This window comes from Crocodylus siamensis, chromosome 3 (genome assembly GCF_052110815.1).
Source record: "Crocodylus siamensis isolate JL-2025a chromosome 3, ASM5211081v1, whole genome shotgun sequence".
Taxonomy (NCBI): domain Eukaryota; kingdom Metazoa; phylum Chordata; order Crocodylia; family Crocodylidae; genus Crocodylus; species Crocodylus siamensis.
The window spans coordinates 168,486,228-168,506,619 of record NC_143397.1 but is presented as its reverse complement, the minus strand read 5'-3'; the positions used below and the strand labels follow the sequence as shown (position 1 = coordinate 168,506,619).

The following is a 20,392-nucleotide window of genomic DNA, read 5'->3' as shown; positions in this document are numbered from 1 at the left end:
CCAGGTCGAGCTAACATGCTGTTTCTTCTGGAAGAATGTTTTCAGAACCTGTAGTTATTTAAACCTAGTGTTATGTGATCATATGTTTGCAAGGTAACATAGGCATAATATAGATTGCAATAATACTGGAATAATTTAATTCCAAATGTCATAATTAAAAAAATGTTTTCAGTTCTTAGTTTTTAAAACTAATAATTGACTGATTAGTTAATTCTTCTAAAAAATCCATAAATTTGTAGAAAATACAACATAAATTAGATAACCTTAATAAAAAAAAACTTTGTCTAGCCTGTGTAGATTGAACTGAGAAGCAAGTGAATAGACATTCACTTTTGATTCCAGAAATGTAGACACATGCGTCTAGTGGCTCAGGCTAGAAGCTGGTGGGGCACTAGAGTGAGCCCTCCCTTCCCTTCAGCAGTGGCTGGAAGGCCTGAGGGAAGCTGAGCTGAAGAGGGGAAAGTGGCCAGGCCCTGGGAGGTTGCTGAGTATGACTGGAAAAGGGTTTAAACCCCAGCCTTGCCCTACATGGCCCCAGTTGAGGTATGTCAGGAGGGGGAAGGGGGAAGCAGCCCCTGCCAGGCATTTCCCCCCACCTTTTGCCACAGATGCCGGCCCTAGGTGGGTAGGGGGTAAAAACTTGAAAGGGAAAGAATCTGCATTTTTATAGTTGATAGTTCAAACGAGCCTTGGTAAACAGAAAAGTAAAGTATTTGATCTATTTTTTCAGTAACATAGATCAAATACTTACAGTGGAGTGTAAACAGTCCCTGAAGTTATTGGTTACAGGAGTTTTGGAACAATGAAAAATATGAAGGAAAGTTTTGGGGGATTTTTATTGTGCATCTGCTTTGTCCCATGTCTGTATAATGCACAATAGAAGGTCAGTGCAGGAGGGAAGCATTCCATTTTTATTTTAGGCAGGTGGAAGTCAGGTACAGTAATAATACCACGAGTAAATAATGGGGAGAAAAGTACAGTGTGAGTAGGCAATGATATAATTACATTGGTGCCAGCAGTTTTGACCCACTTCTAAAGTGTTTCACCTCATTTATAATGAAATTAAATGTGAACATAGGAATGATCAGAGAACAAATAAGAACCATTCAGTCATCAGCTACTGATTTTCAATACTTTACTCGTTCATTCATTCATTCAGCATCTCTGTTAATTTGTTTCTCAGATTTTCCCAGTGTTTTTAGTTGAGTCTGCATAACTCCTGGGTGACCACCAGGTACCTCTCTGCCATAGTTACCAATTTAATCTACAAAACCCTGAGAAGTCAGTTTTTGTGCAAGTCTGTCCTACCTTCGGTTTGGTCTACGTACAATAATATAGTAACATCTACGCTAGGACTGTCCAAATGGCAGCTATGCAGGGCTTGCACAACTTGCATGACAGTGAAGGGAGAGGACACGCTGCCTGTGTGAAAGCACACAAAGGTGAGATCACAGTGCACATGCAATGGCAGAGGAGGAGGCTTATGTTGCGCAGGTGGTGGCAAAAAGGGGAAGCTTGCATTGCCCACATGATGATGAGGGGTGGGTTTGCTCTGCCCACAGGATGAGTGCCGGCTGCACTACAGGTCTCTGGAGGAGCATGTGCAATACATGGCATGCAGCCTGGGGGTCTGTGGCCGGTACAGCATGCAGCCCCTAGCTGCATGAGCTGAAGATGTGAGCAACATGTGTTTCCTGAGGTCCACATGGTGACCACCTGCAGGTGGCGATGTCAGAAGCAGGGGTGTGGTGGCAACAAGAGGGGACTGCCCACAGATGGCCGTAGGTGATGTTGGCAGCGAGGGCGGGCTGAGTGGGGACTGCCCTCAGGTGGCCGCATCAGTGTTGGGGTGGGGGTGGTGAGCAGGGACCACATGCAGCTGTTGTCTTCGCTGTTTGTAGCAGTGAGTGGGGACCACACAGAGCTGCTGGTAGCTGTGTCGGTGGTGGTGGGGCAGCCACCACCCACAATAGCTGCCGACAGCTTTGGTTGCGGCCAATCTCAGGTGGGGCACATGCCCCCCTGTGACCCCCTACGTGTCACCTATGATTGAAGTTTACTGTTAAAGATTTTATACAACTCAGTAATTCTCTTCCTCAATAGCTATTATATATATCTGGACACTGGGAGTATGGAGGAGGGAATGCCAAAGTTCATGTTAGAAGTTTCCCTTTTGCAAACAGTCCGTGTATGAAGATTAGGTGGGCCTGACATTCAAGAGATAAATATGTAGAGGCTGATAAGTCCACAGGGTTTGAAGAGTATAAATAGGAAATATGTACAAAAATAATTTAAGAGAATAACACTGTTTAGGGAAAGCAGGCAAAAAAACAATCCTGACAGGTCTGGTTTAGCAATACTCTCTCAAGAGACATGAAGGAAAACAATAGCAAATGAATACCGAGAAACACTCGTTCATTGACAAAGGGATTGTCTAGAGCAATCTCTAGGTTCTCAACCTTTTCAGATTTTAGACATGAGCAGGGATCATGGTTTTTCCTGATTAAAAAAATTGCAGATTCTCTGATAAAACCCCTGGAATCTGGGATTAAAATTAAAGGGCATAGCCTGCCCCAGCCATGCTGGTGCCCTTCACTCCCCCCCACCCCCCCACAGGCCCCTGGCCCTGCTGGTGTCCCTCACTCCTTCCCTCTCCAGCTCCCCAAGCCCTCCTGGTGCCCTTTCCCCCCCACAGCCCCTTCCCCCCCAACCTTGCCGCAGGGTCTTCCAGCTGCCAGAGCTATGGGGTCAGGGATCCGCGTCCACAGCCCCCAGTAGAAGGCAGCAGCTGCTGCAGTGGAGCAGAGCCCGGCTCTCTTCCTGCTGCCTGCCTGTTGCAAGCTGGGGCAGGAGGTGTGGCTAGCTCCCTGCTGCAGTGCACACTCCAGTGGGGCACGGGGAACCTATGCCCCCAGATCTTTGAACAGGGTGGGGGCAGGGCAGGTGCATACTGAGGGCTCAGGCTTCCTCCCTGCTGCCCTCCCCGAGGGCCTCTGCAGCTCCGTGGGTTTGACCCAGTGCTCCAGGGAACAGTGGTGCCATGCAGGAAAGCTGCTTGCTGCTGTGAGCTCCTCAGTGCCCTGTTGATGCATCCCTTGCACCTGCAGCAGCACTGAGTGGCACAACCCCGCACTGCTGCCCCCACTGCAGCCCCGTGGGTACTGCGGATCTTGCAGCAGCAAGTAGCTTTCCTGTGCAGCCGCGCTGTTTCCTGCAGTGCTGGGTCACACCCGTGGGGCTGTGGAGGCCCTGGGGAGAGCAGCAGGGCAGGAAGCCTGCACAGATCTGGGGGGCATGGGTCCGTCCACCCCCTGAGGAGTGTGTGCCCTGGTGGGGAGCTGGCCCCAGCCCCTCCACCCCCCAGATAAGCTGCCCGTGGCCCCATCCCACTTCTCACCAGGGACCTGTGGCCGTGCATTGAAGCCCCAGGCCTGAAACCCCACACACTGCCTGGCTGGGCACCAGTCACTGCCCCAGCACTGCCCAACCCCCTCCCTTCCTCCCTATGTGGGGGGGGCTCAATTCCCTTTCCCCCCTCCACTTACCTGTGGGAGCTGCACTCCAGGCTGCCTGCCTACTATGTGCATGTACATACACATAGCACCCCCTGCCTGACCCCTCTTCTCTCACTCCTTCCTAGCACTCTGCAGGCAGGAACTCTGCCAGCCTGCAGAGGGCTTGTTACAAAGCTACAAAATCTGCAGTTTTCTCTGCTAAAATGATAAATCTGCATTTTACTCTGGTAAAGGGGAAAATCTGCAGTTTACTTCATTTTTTCATGGGAAGTGGCAAAAACCCAGATCCCTGGACATTAGGCATCTCTCTACTTTTGTGAATTAACTTTTGTGAATTCCTATTTCAAAAACCAATTTATTACAGTGCTTACCTCTTTGTGGAGGGGCCTAACAGGGAAAGCCTGAGCCTGCACTTCTCTTTTTATCTCCTCAGATTTTGGACCACTCTTCAAAGCATCTGGGCACCCTTGGGTGCCCCAGTATTCCGGGCTAGAGTCAAATAGGTTTTCTTATTTCAGTTCCATTTATCCATGTTTATTGTAAACATGATTATTTGTGAGGACAGGAACGTATAAATAGCCATGAGAAATTCACAGAATTTTTAGTTTTTTAAAAGTTGGCCTTTGTAGCTCAATTCTCATCCTGAAGTTCAGTACGTACAAATGTATAGTTTTTATGTACTTTTTTTTCAAGTGATAAACACTTTTGTGTAATGTGAGAGTTGTACTATAATTTCATCAGTCCTATATTTGGGCAGTAGATCTTAATATACTGCCAAAGGCTTACTAGGTTATAAATGTTTTGGCAGTGTTACCTGGCCTTTGCTCTATGCTGTCTCTGCTTGTTGGCTTTTACATGAATATCTGTTTTCAAGAAGTCCAATGCAAGGGGTGTTCTCTTGCTCTTTAGCTGAAGTTTTGCTTGTAGGAGGATTTTATTATATCAGGTAATATTTATGCAAACATTACTGCAAACATACAGTAAATATTTGCCTAATATTCTAAGCCTTCCACCACAAATGTAGTGGAAGTCCTTTTTTTATGCTGTAAAAAAAAATCTACTTTTTTCTTGATTTCGTTTAACTTTGCAAAGGAGATAATTTATATCTGTTGCTGTCAAGGTGAAATATTACGGTTTAGTGCTGCAAGATCCTTAATGAGTTTTCTGTTCCCAGTGGAATGTCTAATTGAGACTTCTGCGCTTAAAAGTGATACAGGAAGATGCAGTGTCCAGGGGTGCTAATTTCTCTGACTTGCCTGGAGCTAATGAATAAGGTTCTCTATAAAACATAATTAAGAACAGTGTAGGATGACCTATGCCCATGCCATTAGGGCATATGTTTGAGATTCATATAAAAGGAAAACAGATGGCATTATTTAAGGGGAAAAGATATGCTTTTAAGAGACTGTTTATAGTCATTAATGAAAATTAATTTTCATTCTTACAAAACGTGTGTCACAACTTGTGTTAGGTATACATAATAGGAAGGCCCTATTATGTCTAGATTAGTGTAACCTTTCTGGGTCGCACTGAAACATGGTTATTAAATATAAGTTTCTTGTTTCCCTATAAAGTGTTTTGGAAACTACTACCAGATATAATATTCTAGACACAATTTAGAAATGTTTTCTAAGGATTTTCTTTTTTAATGTATTATTAAACTGATATGCCTTTTTCAGTGAAGGGTAACAAATTTTGATCTTGTCTATAGACATAGGCATAGGTGGATCTAAGTTTTGAAAAGGGAGAGGCAGATGGTATGGCACATCATCGCATATAACTCGACATATTTTTCTCCAGCTCCAGTTAAAGAGAAACTGAGAGGTTTACTAGTATACTTGTGGGGCTAGCACTATAGTATTCATTTTAAGAACAAAGCAAAAACAAATGTAACTATTGGAATGTGCACAGATTTGTTAGATTATATATAAAGTTTTAAAAAAAATACAACCCAAGTTAAAAAAAAAAAAAAAAAAGAGGAGTCAAAAAGAGATTGTGTCATTAGTCTCATACTCATTATAGTTAAATATACATCTCTTATGCAGACTCATAAAACAAAATCTATCCCTCTTGAGTCTATTGACAGTGCCTCCAATACTTCACTGTCAGTCATTTCTCCATCTTGAGTTCAATATTACCACACCTGAGTTAAAGTTTTTAGTTAGAGCTAAGAACAGCCTTCAGGGCTCTGAAATGGAAGAGAGGCATCACCAGAAATGGCTAACAGGCAGCAGAACTGCCGAAGAAAAGGGTTTTGAATAATGGAACATCAAGACCATTAAAAGGATACGGGGTCATTAATAGGGACCTACTTAATTTGTGGTTGTGTAGATTTTGTGGAAACCATAAAATACTGGATTGTCTGCAAAATGCATACAATCAACAACAACAAAAATCAATAAAAATAAAATGCTGGCGCTCTGGTGAAACCAGCAGTCCTTGCTGCTGGGAGGGAAAGGCACTGGCCAGCATGGTGGCATGAAGGGTAGTAGACAAGGTAGTGGCTGAAACCTCATCCGTCCTCCCCTTACTGGGGCCTCTCTGGCAATCAGTGGTGAGGGGTGGGACAACACAAAGGACAGCCAGCTGTCAAGATGGCAATTGTACCTCATCTCTCCTCCCCCCTGGGCCCTCTGCCAATCAACACTAAGGGGCAGGACTGCATAAAGGAAGCCAGCAATCAAGATGGGAGCTGCCCCCTTGTCTCTTGTCCCTCCAATTAGGGCCTCTTCACTAATCAGTGCAGAAGGGAGTCGCTGCATGAAGGGCAGCCAGTGATCAAGATGGCAGCCATCCCCTCATCTCTCCTGCCCACTGGGTCGTCTCCACCAATCAGTGCCAATGGGCAAGGCTGCCACAAAATGCCTGTGAAATTGTGTGTGTGCCATGAGCAGGCTACAAACAACCCTTTGTCTCAGCATGATTTAAGTAGGTTCTTGCCCTCTCACTTAGGTTTGCTGGCCCTACCCACCTCACCCATGGGTCACTTCTGCACTCCACCCCTCATGGGTTGTACTGCTCCCTGTTCCCCTGATGGACTGCCTATCCCCTCCAGCCTGCTGGACCCCCAGCACCATCACTAGCTCCCCAATCCCGACTTACCTGATGCCGGGCAGCCATTTTGATCCAGTTTAACTTCCCCCTGACACCCCGAAATATCTGCATTCAGCCCTGAAGTCTAGTATTGTAGGAAAAACTGCAGCACCTGTTCTAACATGGGCTGAAGTGCACATGGCTAAAGCTGAATTTTTTTCTAAAGAAAAAGCGTATGTTTTCATTGAAGTGAAATGCCAAACTTCAGAGGTAATCGGTTCTAGAAAAGTTTCATTATACACCTGAGGAAAGAAACAAAGAATTTCCCCATACTTTTATGATTGCTGAAGCTTTACTTTGTTAATAGTGCAGTATTCTCTAGATAGTTGAAGACGAAATCTACAGCTCTATTAAACATATAAAGCTGACAAAACTGTAACTGTGATTGGAAATTTTAGGTTTCTTTCTGCTTAATTGCTGAGATTTTTCTTTTCTTTTCCCCATGTTGGCATGGTCTAGTCTCTTGAACCAAGGATCCTTCTTTTGATGACTGGACAATTGAGAAAAAGGGAAAGGAGGGGAAAGAAAACACAACTCTGTTTCCTTTTGGAGAGTTTTCTTCTAAAAGCCTGTGGATTTTTTTCTCTTTTCCTTTCTCTTCTGTGTGCTCCAAAAGGTTTGAACTTTAGGTTCAGGCACCTTGGTTCCAGCCACTGCCCGGTGACAAAGGTATCACTAGTTGGATTAAGTAATTTTATAGATCCTTTTGGACTCTCTGTTTTCATGCTAAATGACCAACTTTTAAGAGAAGCACTGCCTAAATTCTGAATTACGTTTTTCCCCAGTTGATTTTGTTTTTCACAGAGGGGAGAACATTCTATTTCCTATTAAATCAGTTACTACTAGGAAAATAATTAACCAAATATATTTGGATTGTTAAACATGTAAGTCCCTTATTTCCTTATAAAGTATTGTGGAAACTATTGCTGGATTTAATAATGTTTTAGAAACAATTTAGAGATATTTTGTAAAGGTTTTCTCACTTTCTCACATGAACATTTCTGTTAAAAATAGACATGCTCAAATGCAGCTTCATATCTAACTAAATCTGTATTAAATACAGAGATTATTTGATATTTACTAGCTTCGTGTAACTTTTACTTTTGTATTTTTTATAGGATGTTGTTCCTTTGATGAGCCATTTAGTTCCTGTGGGTACACTCAGTCTGAGGATGATGATCTTAACTGGGACCAGGTGCACACGTTGGTAAAGCCCTCGTCTGATCCATGGATGCCATCAGGTTTGTTTTTGTTTGGATCTTTCTTTTTATGTTAGCTTGGAGAGTTGGTTAGTATTTCATGACCGTGCTGTGGGTAGAACATTGCTTTCTTTAAATCTTAGAATACTCAGCTAACTGTTGTGACAGGGCATTTTGTAAAAGAAAGTTTCATTTTCTTGTGCTTAAATCATTTGAGGCAATTTAAAAAAATGCTCTTTAAAGGTAGAGAAAAGAGAATGAAATCAGAATGAAGGAATACAAATATTAGCTAGAACTAAACTAATGGACAGAAATCTTTCATAAAGAAAGATTCAAAAGAGAAAAACAATGTAAGTATTTTTCAAAATATGAATTAAATGCTATTCTAAATAAAAAGATTGTGAAGAAAAACACTGAGAAACACAAAAATGGGATGCAGATATGCAATGCTGCAATTATTTTTTTCTTAATCAAACAAAATGCGTTTTAAATATAGTACCCAATGGATAGTCTTTTTTTGCTCTGAGGCCCAATGGGATGAAATTCCATGGCAACAGGCCCTAAAGTCTGCTACAGTACTAATTTATTCCTGCCATGAAATACCCTCATTCCCATCTCACCTACTTACACATAAGCATAAAGAACTATGCCTCAGGGTTGAAAATATCCATTGCCATAATAGTCTCCAGTGATTATTTTCAAGGGTATGTGTTTTTCAGTATGCCCTCTACTCCTGACTTCTGCCTCCTCTGATATTGGCCCTGGCTTAGAACCTCCTTTCCATTTCTAAATATTGCAATTTCATGTCCACACACCTAATGATGCCAAAAATAAACACAGCACCTCCTATGATCAATGGTTTTAATAGTTCAGCGCTTCCTAGGTATTAAGGCGCTATTCTAGCCATAATGTATTACTCTCATTAATAAATTTATTGCCATATTAATACGCACATCTGGCTTAATTCCATTAGAAATTGTTGTGCTATTATTTCATTAATGTCTAAGTCAATTAGTGCCTTAAATCTCTAATACTGTACATTAGTGGCTGGCTTAAAAATCTATTAATAGCTTTTCGTTCATAAGAGAAAAAATGCTACTTGTTTATTTTTTGTAAAAGAGAAAATGTTTTTAAAAATTACTTAAAATCCTATTAGAGAAAATTACTTATACTAATCACTTACAAAGATCCATTTATCAGTCTATCATATGTATTAGTTACTAGTGCCATATGGTGGTATGAACAGTAGAATCGGACCAAGTTTGAACACTTACTTGGACTACATTTTTTTCCGCTTCTCTACGTTTCCTTCAAGTAAGTTGGGATATAACTTCAGCACAAGTATTTCTGTTGACTGAGTACTGGGTTTTGACCTCTGTGCTGGACAGAGTTCATCAACTTCAGTTAAAGGTGTTTTTGCAGATTCTTTTCTGAGCTGGTTCTTGTCCATTAGCCTTGGCACATATGATAGCATATTTTCTGGACCATTTCATTAGTACAGTTTCTCAACTTGGTGCTAATGCAATGGAAAGCATTTCCTATAATTTATGTTCTATGTAGTACAAACCTTATGTAGTAGCTTATTTACAGTTTTTGCTAAAACAATACAATAAATTTGATAGTAAAATAAGATATAATTATATAATTTATGGTTGTTGGTAAAATATATAGTACAATGATACATTCTACCAATTTAAACACATTAAAACAGAACATATAAACATGATGGTACAAAAAATAGATTAAATGAAGGAGATACTATAGTTGGATGAAAGAACAAAAACAGGAATTTTATTTGATTTTTGGCCCTTATTTTTTGTGGAAGTAATGCAGATACTCCTAGGGGGCATAGAACAGCTTGTAAACTACTAGAGAGAAACCAAATTATTTTTTCTTATTAGCTCAGTATTTAAAATCTTCCATCACTGAAGAAATATATACATATAATTTTATTGTCAATTATACTGTCACTTTATATTGTTTAAGTGAAAGATGCAAGTAAACTATTACTAGTACAAACCTTATGTTGTCCTTGAAATGATTATGTTGCCAGTAGTTCAGATCTGTTTATTATCTATTTAGTTTTATTCATAGTAATCCCTACCAATTTATGGAAGAAGTATCAGGGGCTCTTCCCAGTTTTCCTCAGTATATGGAACAGCTTTAGAGTTGTGTTTCCCTGCAGGCTAATGAATTACATTTTTAAATATTTTAGCTTCCATGTGTAGAAATTTAGTCAATGGGCACGTCTACATGTACACATTTACTGCGCAGTAACCAAAATTAATGCAGAGTACGGGTGCATGTCTACATGTGCATGCCCCTACTGCACAATAAATATGGTAACTTACGCCAACCTGAGCATAAATTTGATACCTGCATCATGCAGGTATCAAATTTATGCCTAATTACTTACTGCTCAGTAACACGTGGGCTCCTGGCAGGCCACCTCTCCTGTCTTCAGCTTGAGACTAAAGTGAGTCCCAAGTGCTGGCAGCCATATGGCTGGAGGCTGGAAGTCTCCTCAGTGGCCACAGGGGCACATGGGAGGCTGCTCTGACCTGGGGCTAAATTTAGTCCCAGGTTGCCTGCACATGTAGATATTGGCCTATTCATGCTTACTGCGTAGTAATTTACTGCATAGTAAATTTAACCTGGTGTAAATGTATGTTTAGACATGCCCCATGTGTAGGAACTCTGGTATGTCAGTACAGAAGATTACTTACATGATATTTATCAAATATCATTTTAGCTTATTTATTTGTTTTGTTATCTTTCTTTCTGTGTGGGATACTATAGATGTTGATGTTTTATCTTTCAGATCACCAATTATTTGAATATTTAATATGGTAGAACATAAATCATATTTAGAATATTGGGAGGTCTTTACTACTTGCTCATAAAGGATATAAAATGTTTTTTAAGAATCTTGGGATAGCACCTGGCCCTTGGGGGATCTCTCTGAGAGTTTAGTGGTAGAGGATTAGGAGGAGGGAAGGGGATAGAAGGAGAAGGATTCTTATTTATTGCATTTAAGGCCAAGAATCCAGTCAAGTGTTATCTGGTTTTTCCTCTCATTTTTTATAGACTTTTTTCTTATTTTTGTTCATTTCATCTTCTTGATGATTTTATTTATTTTTCAGTTAGCATTTAACCAATGAGTTATGTGATACATTTAAAAAAAAATTATATGAAATAATTTGTCAGCAGTTTCTAAGCTACATATTTTAGAAAAAAATAAGCTCAGACGGTAATGACTAGAACATCTTAGATTAATGGTTTGTAAGCTATCCCAGGCTTTTGCCGTAAAAAGCTTTATGCAACAATACTGTAATGCTAAACTAAAACAAGTTCACTTGCTCAGTGGTCCCTTGTCAACAGAAAAATTAATGCACACAATGTTCCTAATTTCAGGCAATATGCTTCAATGAGTGAGTTGATGTCAGTTCAGAACATTTCAGATAATTTGGTGGCAATGGGGGAAGCATACTATTTAGTCCTTGAATTGGGTATTTGATTTATTTTAATCCACAGAGAGTACTGAAGGTTAAAGTCTACTTCAGATAAGGAGCCATTGGTAGCTTTAAATGGTAAGCTATTTAAATGGGACAAAATAAATGTATGACCCATAAAAGTTGTTTTAAAAGTACATCTTAATATTTACCAGAGTTCTTGCAGTGCTTGTTGTAAAGTCTGAGTTGTGCTGAAATACAAGCCAGAATAAAATGAGGTTTTTACAGTATGTCACCATAGGCTTTAATCCTCATGGAGCCTTTGTATACTACTGCAGTGCAAAGCATAAATGCTAAATTAATGTTATTCAATGAAGTGAGTAAATCTGGAGGCCTAACTTAGTTGATAAATATCAACCTTTTACTATAGATATTACTCTGAAAATGCATAGAGTAAAGTAATCAAAGAATGACATCTTTTTCTGCATACACACATTCAAATAATCTGGGAGAGTTCTCTCAGGTTTGTTCTGATAGAAAAGCTTAACCAGAGCCACAAATACAGACTATCTATATGTCTGCCTGGAGTTAGTCCACCTGGTGACAGATGGCAGCTGTGCATAGGGCAGTCCTGATTGGCTGTCCCAGTCTGCCCACAGTCATCCTATCATTCCCTGCAGCACAATGTTGGGATTGTGAAAGGGGCATGTTCTGCCCCATGCTGGAGCAGCAGAGTTCAGCAAGTGACACGCTGTCCTCCCAGGGGGTAAGGGGTATGGATGGGGATGCTGGAGGACTGTGTTCTCTTCTGGGAGAAGCCCGGTATGTACAGATAGTTACTGTTGCAGAAGACATTGCCCTGGGAGTGATTAAACCCTGGCTTTTTCCAGTTTCTTTTTCTTCTAGAGTAGCCACTCCTATTTCGGCACAAAAAGCCTAAATAACTGTGTTTATCCTGTATGCTAATGGTTTCTTCTGGGAGAACAGCAACTCTCCCAGGGGAAGCTGAATGTCTTTATGTGGTTTTTATGTTTTTCTAGAAGTTTATATGGACTGAATGATAGTGGCTAAACCTCTACCATTTTTTTTAAATAGTGTGGATCAGGAGTAAGCTGGAATATGGAGATGGCTAAGTAACTTGTTTAAAAAAAGTTGTACATAAAATGAAAACTGAAAAATGTAAATAGAAAATGACTTCATAGTAGATTGGCTTACCTGCCACACTTTATAAAATGTTGTAGGAAAAGAGGTCATAGAATCATAGAAGTAGGGTCGGAAGGGACCTTGTAGATCTTCAAGTCCGACCCCCGGCCTGGCCGGGAGAAAAGACTGGACTCAAATGAGTCCAGCCAGGTAGTCATCAAGTTCCTTCTTAAAGACCCCCAGGGTAGGAGCCAGCACCACTTCCCTTGGAAGTTGGTTCCAGCTCCTAGCCGCCCTAACTGTGAAGTAGTTCTTGCGGATGTCTAATCTAAAACTACTCTCTAATAACTTGTGTCCATTGTTCCTTGTCATGCCAGGGGGCGCTAGGGGAAACAGTGTCTCCCCTAAACCCTTCTGGTCCCCCCTCGTGAGTTTATAGACAGTCACCAGGTCCCCCCTCAGCCTTCTCTTGTGAAGAGTCATTCACTCTCTCCTACGCGCTCTTTTCATCCTTAACTTTTTGCTTTAAGAACTTCTATTTTTAAATTATTTTACTTTTTCAAAACTCAGAGACAGATTTTATTAATATTCAGTAGTTATTACTGTATTGTACTTAATGTATGGAACTGCTGGATTCCTATATATTGTTGCTTTGACCTGCAATTATACAAAGCTAACTTAAAATGTTATAAAATATTAAATCTACTTTCTTCACGTGATTATATTATGATTAGAACAAATTATTTTAGAACAGTGATAAGGGTCTGACATCTCAATAGCAGATGGTGTTTGAAATAATTTTATTTTAACTCCATTATTCTTGCATGACCCTCCGCTTACTTACTTCCTTGATCATTATGAACAGGACTCTATCCTACCTGGCAAGCCCATAACTGGGACATCCCCTTGAATTTGGACTTCATTTTAGGTCTTCATCTCCAACCTATGTTTATGCTAATACTTTTTTAGAGTCTTCCTGAGTAAGATCTCTAAGGCCCCTGAAAGATGTTATGTCAATCACACCATGGCTTTTTTTATGCTATGAAAACATTATGCTATGTGCACCGCTACACATACAAAGGGCAGGCTGTCAAGAGGGGGAAAAAGTGGCATGCCCTTTTGCACTGCCACTGCAGACCTGCTGGGCAAGGTCTCTGAGCTCAACGCTGTTCAAACTGTAGGAGTGACAAGACTCCACTAAGAAATGGGCAAAAATAACCCAAACTATACCTACCCTGTGGGCTTAACATTAGTTGCTCAGTACTCAGCAGCTGTCAAAAAAGCTAACAAAATGTTAGGGATTAATAAGAAGTAAATTGTAAACAAAACTGAAAGTATCTTTATCCCCCTTTATAAATCCATGGGGTATCCACCACACCTTGAATATTGTTCCCAGTTTTGGTCCCTGCACCTGAAAAAGCATATAGATAAACTAGAGAAAGTATAGAGGAGGGCAGCAAAGATGATTAGTGTTATGGAGGGGCTTACATATAAGGAGAGAATAAAGTGGCTAAGCCTGTTCTGTTCGGAAAAGGGATGTTTGAGGGGGTACATGATAAGGGTTTACAAGATGCTAAATGGTGAAAATATAGTAAATAGGGATTTATTTTTTACTATCTCTCACAATATGAGAACCATTGGTCATAAAATTAAACAAGTTGGTTTAAAAATAACAAAAGCCATTATTTCCTAACATGTAATTAAATGGTGGATCTCATTGCCACAAGATGTTGTAGAAGCTGATGGTTTAATGAGATTTAGAAAGGGATTGGACAGGTTCTTGGAGGTAAGGTGTATCAGTAGGTGTTGAATATGGGAGTTAGGGGTAAAGCCATTGAATCAGAATTTCCTGAACCTTAAGTGCAGGAGGCTTCAAGTGGGAAAGGAACAGGGGAAAAACCTGTTCATACTCCCTTTCAGCACCCACTCCCCGCTACTGTTGTGTCAAATGATACTGGGCAAGTTGGACCTTGGATCTGACCCAGTGAACGACTGTTCTTATGTCCCTGTGTCCCCCTATCCTGCCCCCCCCACCCACACAGGACCTGAAACCTGGCAAAGGAGGTATTTGAGGGGTTGTGGGGGAGGAGAGGAGGGGAATCCTGTCCACATGTAGCCATGCACCCTGGTGATTTCTCTCCCCTAGCCAAGGAGGGCTCTTAGTTCTGGGCAAAGAGCACAGGTGGTCCCCGCCCCTTGAGCAGAACCAGGTGCACTGGGCAGATCTCTCCACCAGGGAGCTAGGCTTGCTGGGGGCTCCCTTTCCCCAATGCTGGGCAACGTGTGGGGTAGTGGAAAAATCCCTCCCCCCTGCCAAGCAAGAGGAATGCTAAAGAAATCCCTTCATGGTAATGAACAAAGAGCAGGGTATGTGTGTATGTGAGGGAATTACTCCACTGGCACAAAGCCAGGTGCCTGGAGAAACCCCTGTCCTGTACGGAACTGGGGCTGTTGAATTCTCACATCTCTAGTGCCTAGCATAAGGAAGTATTAGTATGTATTTAGGGCTCTGACTACAAGAAACAAATAAAGGATTTTTTTTCTTTTTTTTTTTTTTTAGTCTGCTCTTCATCCATTTTTATAATCTACTTTCTGGCTGCTTTCATTCTGCATCCCACTTCATCCACTCACTTTTCTGCTTCCTGAACCATGTCTCTTCATATCCTGATGACTCCATTCCTGAGTCTCAGCATTTTCAAGACGATGTTCTTGATCACTGCAGTTTTAATGGAGGGGTCCCAGAGTGTATGGCATAATATTAATTATAATACTTGGGAATTTTATGGAGTTTTACTGGTAAGAGTTTTTTTGTGACGTCTTTTATTGGACCAATTGTATAGTTGGAAGATAGATTTGGCAAGTTTTGGGGCATAACGTGCCATTTGTCAGGTCTGTGGAAGATCAGTCAGTGTTTACTTCTAAACAGTGGAGAAAGGAAAAAAGGAGATCTTCATTTAGCTCCATGAGGGGGAAATTAACAACGTGCTGGTCTGTAAATCTGTATGTGTCTGTTTTCTGGGCACAGGGGCACTGGTGATTGGATAAAGAACAAGAAAAGGTTGGGTATGTAAACTCAAGAAGGGGATATCTGCTAGTTGAACTTACTGTACTCAGTTGAAGAAAAGAAAATGGATCATAGGCTCGAACAGAGTGAATTAGATAAGGATCTGGGGAAGTTTGTGAAACTAAAGGAGGGAGAATGTGTAGATGGTTTATAGAAGCTCCACATAAGAATCCCAATTTATCCATGCTCTTCTGAGCCAGATAGAACATTCAAATATTGAAATGTCCTTCTGTCATCAGTTTGTATGCTGTGAATATGATACTTGTCAACTGATGATGACAGGATGATAATTGTATATATAATTATAAGCAAGAAAGAAATATTACCAACAGTGTGCTTACATGCTTGTCACTTGCTGCATTTCCATTAGCTTCCATCTACTTTATTACCAAACGTTGTGTTCACTTCTGTCTTATACTCCTACTTTAAGCTTTACGGTTCCACTTAGAGTTGATTTCCAAAACACAGAAGAACTTTTTCATCTGCAACAGTGATTTGAAGTTTATGACTACCATTTTATGTATTTGAAGGATGTTATAAGTATGAAGACCTTTATGCCTTAATATAATATTGGTTAAAGGCAAGGTGAGAGTTTATATATGTTTAATTTTTTAATGGGTTTTTATGCTTATTTGCATCCTGTATGTGCAGAATTGCTGTATGCTTAACAATGTATATACAGTTCCCTAGGAAATCTGACTAATATTTATACAAGTGATTATTTTAAACAAGTAGCCTCTTGATCTACAACTAACTGATGTTCTATAAAACAAGATACTGATTAAACTGAGTTTTTACTATTAAAGGACTTTAAAAGGATTGAAAGATAAATGTATACTATTATTCAGTTCTGTGTTGGGTAATCATCACTGTTTGGAAGCTAGGTGAATCGAATTCAGTAGTACTCAATTGGTTATTCTACTATTTTAAATAAAAATGTATTTTATAATCATAAAATGGTAAGATATTTTACTTTTACTATGTGAAGCATATTTCAGATATATTTTATCAATATTTTTTTCTATAAACAGGAATGTTTTTGATCTATTGACATATTTGTTACGTAGGGTTCTACATATTTCTTACTGGAAATGGTCTCTGAGATCTCTTTAAATACTTGATTTCTTACTTAGTAGTTGAAGCTCATGCTTTGTGGCTTCGCTGCTATTGCTACCTGATCTGTCTTGGTTAAATCTAGTGTGCAGATTGACTGCCTGTGCTACAGTCTCATCTCCAGTTCCAGCGCAGCACCTTGATTAGGAGGAAGGGGAATGGTCAGAGGTGTGTCCTAAATAGGTCTTATTTGCTTACAAATTGTTAATCTTTTCATGGGGGAATGGAGACCTTAATTTGTTGTGGACTTCAGGACTCTTTTCTTTGTTCTCATGGTTAGTCTCCCTGGATTACTTATAATTCATCCTCCTATTTAGAAATTAATAAGGGATGGATCAAAGCCTTTCCTAGTGTCTCAGAGTTCAAAGTGTGTGATGTGAGTGCCTCCTTCTCCAAACCTCAAGTCAGTTATTTCCAGTTATTTTTTAAGACAGTTGTTCTAGATGACAGTAATCAAGTTAGTAAAGCAGGTGAGCAAGGAATGGACTCCTTCATCCATCTTTAGAAGAAAACAATATTATCCTCCAGAGAGCTGTTTCCTTGGCATATTGTTTTAAGGTTTGATGGAGAAATTAAAGAGGGAATTCTTGTCCCAATCAGATTTGTGGGAGATTAAAAAGATTTTGCTCATCACTTTTTCTAGCACTTAATTTGCTGGCAAGCGCTAATGGCTGACAGTATTTTGTTAACAGCTGGAGCTGTGGTTTTAGGAAAAGCAGCCAGAAAGTCACTGTAATTTGAGGCACAGGTCATTGGATGCTACATCATACAGCTGTTTAACAAACCTGCCATTCATAGAGAGCTAGTTCTTTGGGCTGAATTTGAAATTATTTGGAAATATATGGCAAGGATAAATCTACTTCATTGTTGATGCCAAAGACCAAGTCCCTAGACTGCCAAAAAATCTCAAACTTGATTTAGAAACAAAACCTTTTTAGTAACTAAAACTTTCTTCTTCTTTTTATCAGTAGGGGTCTGTGATCCCATCATTTAAATAACATGATTACATGGTAGGTATTATCCTGTGTATTATCCTAGTTCTGGTACTCAGTAGAGATGTACAAAAGCTATCTGAAAGAGAAGAAAAATGACTATACAATATTTTCTTTGAGTATTATGTAGATGTCAGTAGTCAGTACTATTTTTCAGTTCAAAGCAGTGAACTCAGTCCAAATCACCACATTCAGAAGGCAGTGGGCATATCTACATAAGACACTTCACTGCGCAGCAGACTAATTTGCTGCTCAGTAAAGCATCACTGTCTACATGTGCACAGCAGCTAAGGCACAGTAGTTTAATTTACTACACTGCAGGATAGTCCCATCAGATACAAGTGGTATCTGAAGCCAGAGTATATTCAGTTGCATTAACTGCATGTATAGATATACCCAGTATATATCAGTCTCTCCTATTAACCATTTCTCTCAATATCATCCGTTTTTCCCTTTCTCTCAATATCATCTCCAGACCAAGACCTAGAATTTAGCTCACCTGAAGATTGAAGAAAATATGTGGCAGTATATCTTGTCAAAGTGTTGTGACTGCCTGAGCTTATTATTCATATGGTACACGTCATTTTATTTGTGAAACAATCCAATTTTCCAAAATATTAGACAGTATCCTAATTTGACCATACATGCTTGCAGAACTGTAGAAAAAAGCAATTAAAATTCTTTCATGAATTCCATGTGCTGAATTAAAGATCTCAGTGCTTTTGTGCTGTGATTTAAAGCAATATAGTTATTTCTTCCAACAGCTGAAGTAATGCATTCTTCATCTAAAAGTCACAACATTTCTAATCAACTGCATTTCAGTAGTACAAAGCAAAAGAAAATATCGTCTGGACCTCACTGAAAATGTAATGTTGTACACAACCATTTAATTACGGAAAAACAGGTGCAGGTAATTATCCTAGTCTAATGTTGCCGTAGTTAATAACATCAAATATTTGTAATAACTGCTCACAAGCAATTCATGTTAATCTTTCTTCCTCATTCATATGTTACAGTATACAGTTCTAATTTTTTTTTAAATACTCATTCACATCAGATCATGGAAACTGCAGATGTTCCACTTCTCTCAGAAATGAATTCATATGCACCCAAAAATATAACATATGTTTGCAGTTTTAACCGTTATAATAGTCAGCTACTTTAAGGGCACTAACAGACGTGAAGAAAATCCCCCCATCGCTTTACTGGAAGAGGCATCTCATTTGTTTGACCTGGCTCCCCACTGTCTGTATAGATTGGGTGTTTCAGCGGGGCTTTTTGGTGCTTTTATCTCAATCTGATTCAATCAACTATTAGATAAGTGCCAAAAAAAACCAATGAAGCTCCTGATCCATACAGACATTTGGCAAGCCAAGTCAAAATAATGTGATGCGTCATCTGGTCATGTGCTGCACTTGGTGCAGGGGTGCACCAAGCTGGAAGTAAAGAGCCGTTTGTTTGGGGTTTTTTTCCACATCTGTAAGTGCCCTCTTAGAAATTATTAGTTAGTTCTTTATTTCCATATATTTTATACCTCTCTTACATTCACCCTCCTGCCTCAATTAACCATTATGATTATTGGCTTCCAGTGGATTAGACAAGACAGACTTTGCAACTTTCAAGTACAGCACTTTTTCAAGTAGTGTAATTGCAATTGCACAATACCAAGCAGTCCACTCTCCACGGCACTTCACAGACCAGCACAGCCTTTTTAGACCAGAAGAGAGAGAGGGCCGATAAAGGATTTAGACATCTAAATTATGTCTCAAGCAGACTTTAGATTTAAAAAAGTATATCTCCATACTAGGATACCCAGTTCTACGTCTGGACCTAGAAACAGTACAGCTGTCTTAATGCAGCAATGCATGTAAGAAAACAGGCTTGGCTGACACCTCAGCTCTATTGCTCCTAGTTCTGAAGCTTGCCACCGATGACCCCGTTTGGAGGGGAAGTTCAACTTATCACTATGCTTAAGAAGAAGCCTCGTTTTTATCTCCCTTTCATGAAAGAAGCCAGCCCTGGTACATTTTCACAAGGGGTAGACATCTAGTTTTGAGACCCTGGCTCTTCTCTGTCCTTGGCTTCCCCAGTGATCCATAGCAATCCTGCCTCAAAGAGCTACTTCTTTTAGGTCAGCTCGCAGGAGGGAGGAATAAAAGTGCTAAGGTCCCAAACAGCACAGCAGGTACATCTGCTTCAAACAAATATTCTATATTGTGCAATTCCCTCTGCTCTTCCTTCCTCCAATTTCTTTGCTTCCACTTTTCTAAGCAGGGACCGGGTCTTCCCCCCGCCCCCCGATCCTGGACAGACCTAGGGGAGGCACAGCCAGGCCCAGGGTCAGTGAGGACCTAGTCAGTTCCCTAGTAAGGAAACTTCTGGTGGGACTAGATGTGTTCAAATCAGCAGGTCTTGACGATCTCCACCCCAGAGTGCTGAGGGAATTGGCAGAGGTCATTGAGGGACCCCTGACACAGCTTTACGATCACTCATGGTGCTCTGGTGAGGTGCCTGACAACTGGGAAAAGGCCAGTGTGGTCCCCATTTTCAAAAAAGGGAGGAAGGAGGACCCAGGAAACTATAGGCCCATTAGTCTCACCTCAGTCCTGGAGAAGCTCTTTGAGAAAATTATCCAGGAGCACATCTGCAAGGGACCAGCAGGGGATATTATGCTTAGGGGCAATCAGTATGGGTTCATTAGAGGCAGGTCCTGTCAGACCAACCTGGTTGTCTCTACGTCCAGATCACAAAATCTTTGGACGCAGGTGTTGTGGTGGATGTAGTCTTCCTGGACTTTAGGAAGGCCTTTGACACTCTCTCT

General features: G+C 40.5%; 1 protein-coding gene across 6 annotated transcripts in view; it reads left to right on the top strand.

The window, feature by feature from the left end:
* The window catches only part of PTPRM (protein tyrosine phosphatase receptor type M), a 745,518-nt gene that overhangs the window by 178,444 nt on the left and 546,682 nt on the right, over positions 1-20,392 (top strand). For all 6 annotated transcript variants that reach the window (XM_090039711.1, XM_090039716.1, XM_090039712.1 and 3 more), the window contains exon 2: positions 7,727-7,849. In XM_090039711.1, coding sequence (XP_089895837.1) covers positions 7,727-7,849 — 123 coding nt within the window. The remainder of the gene's footprint in view (positions 1-7,726; positions 7,850-20,392) is intronic.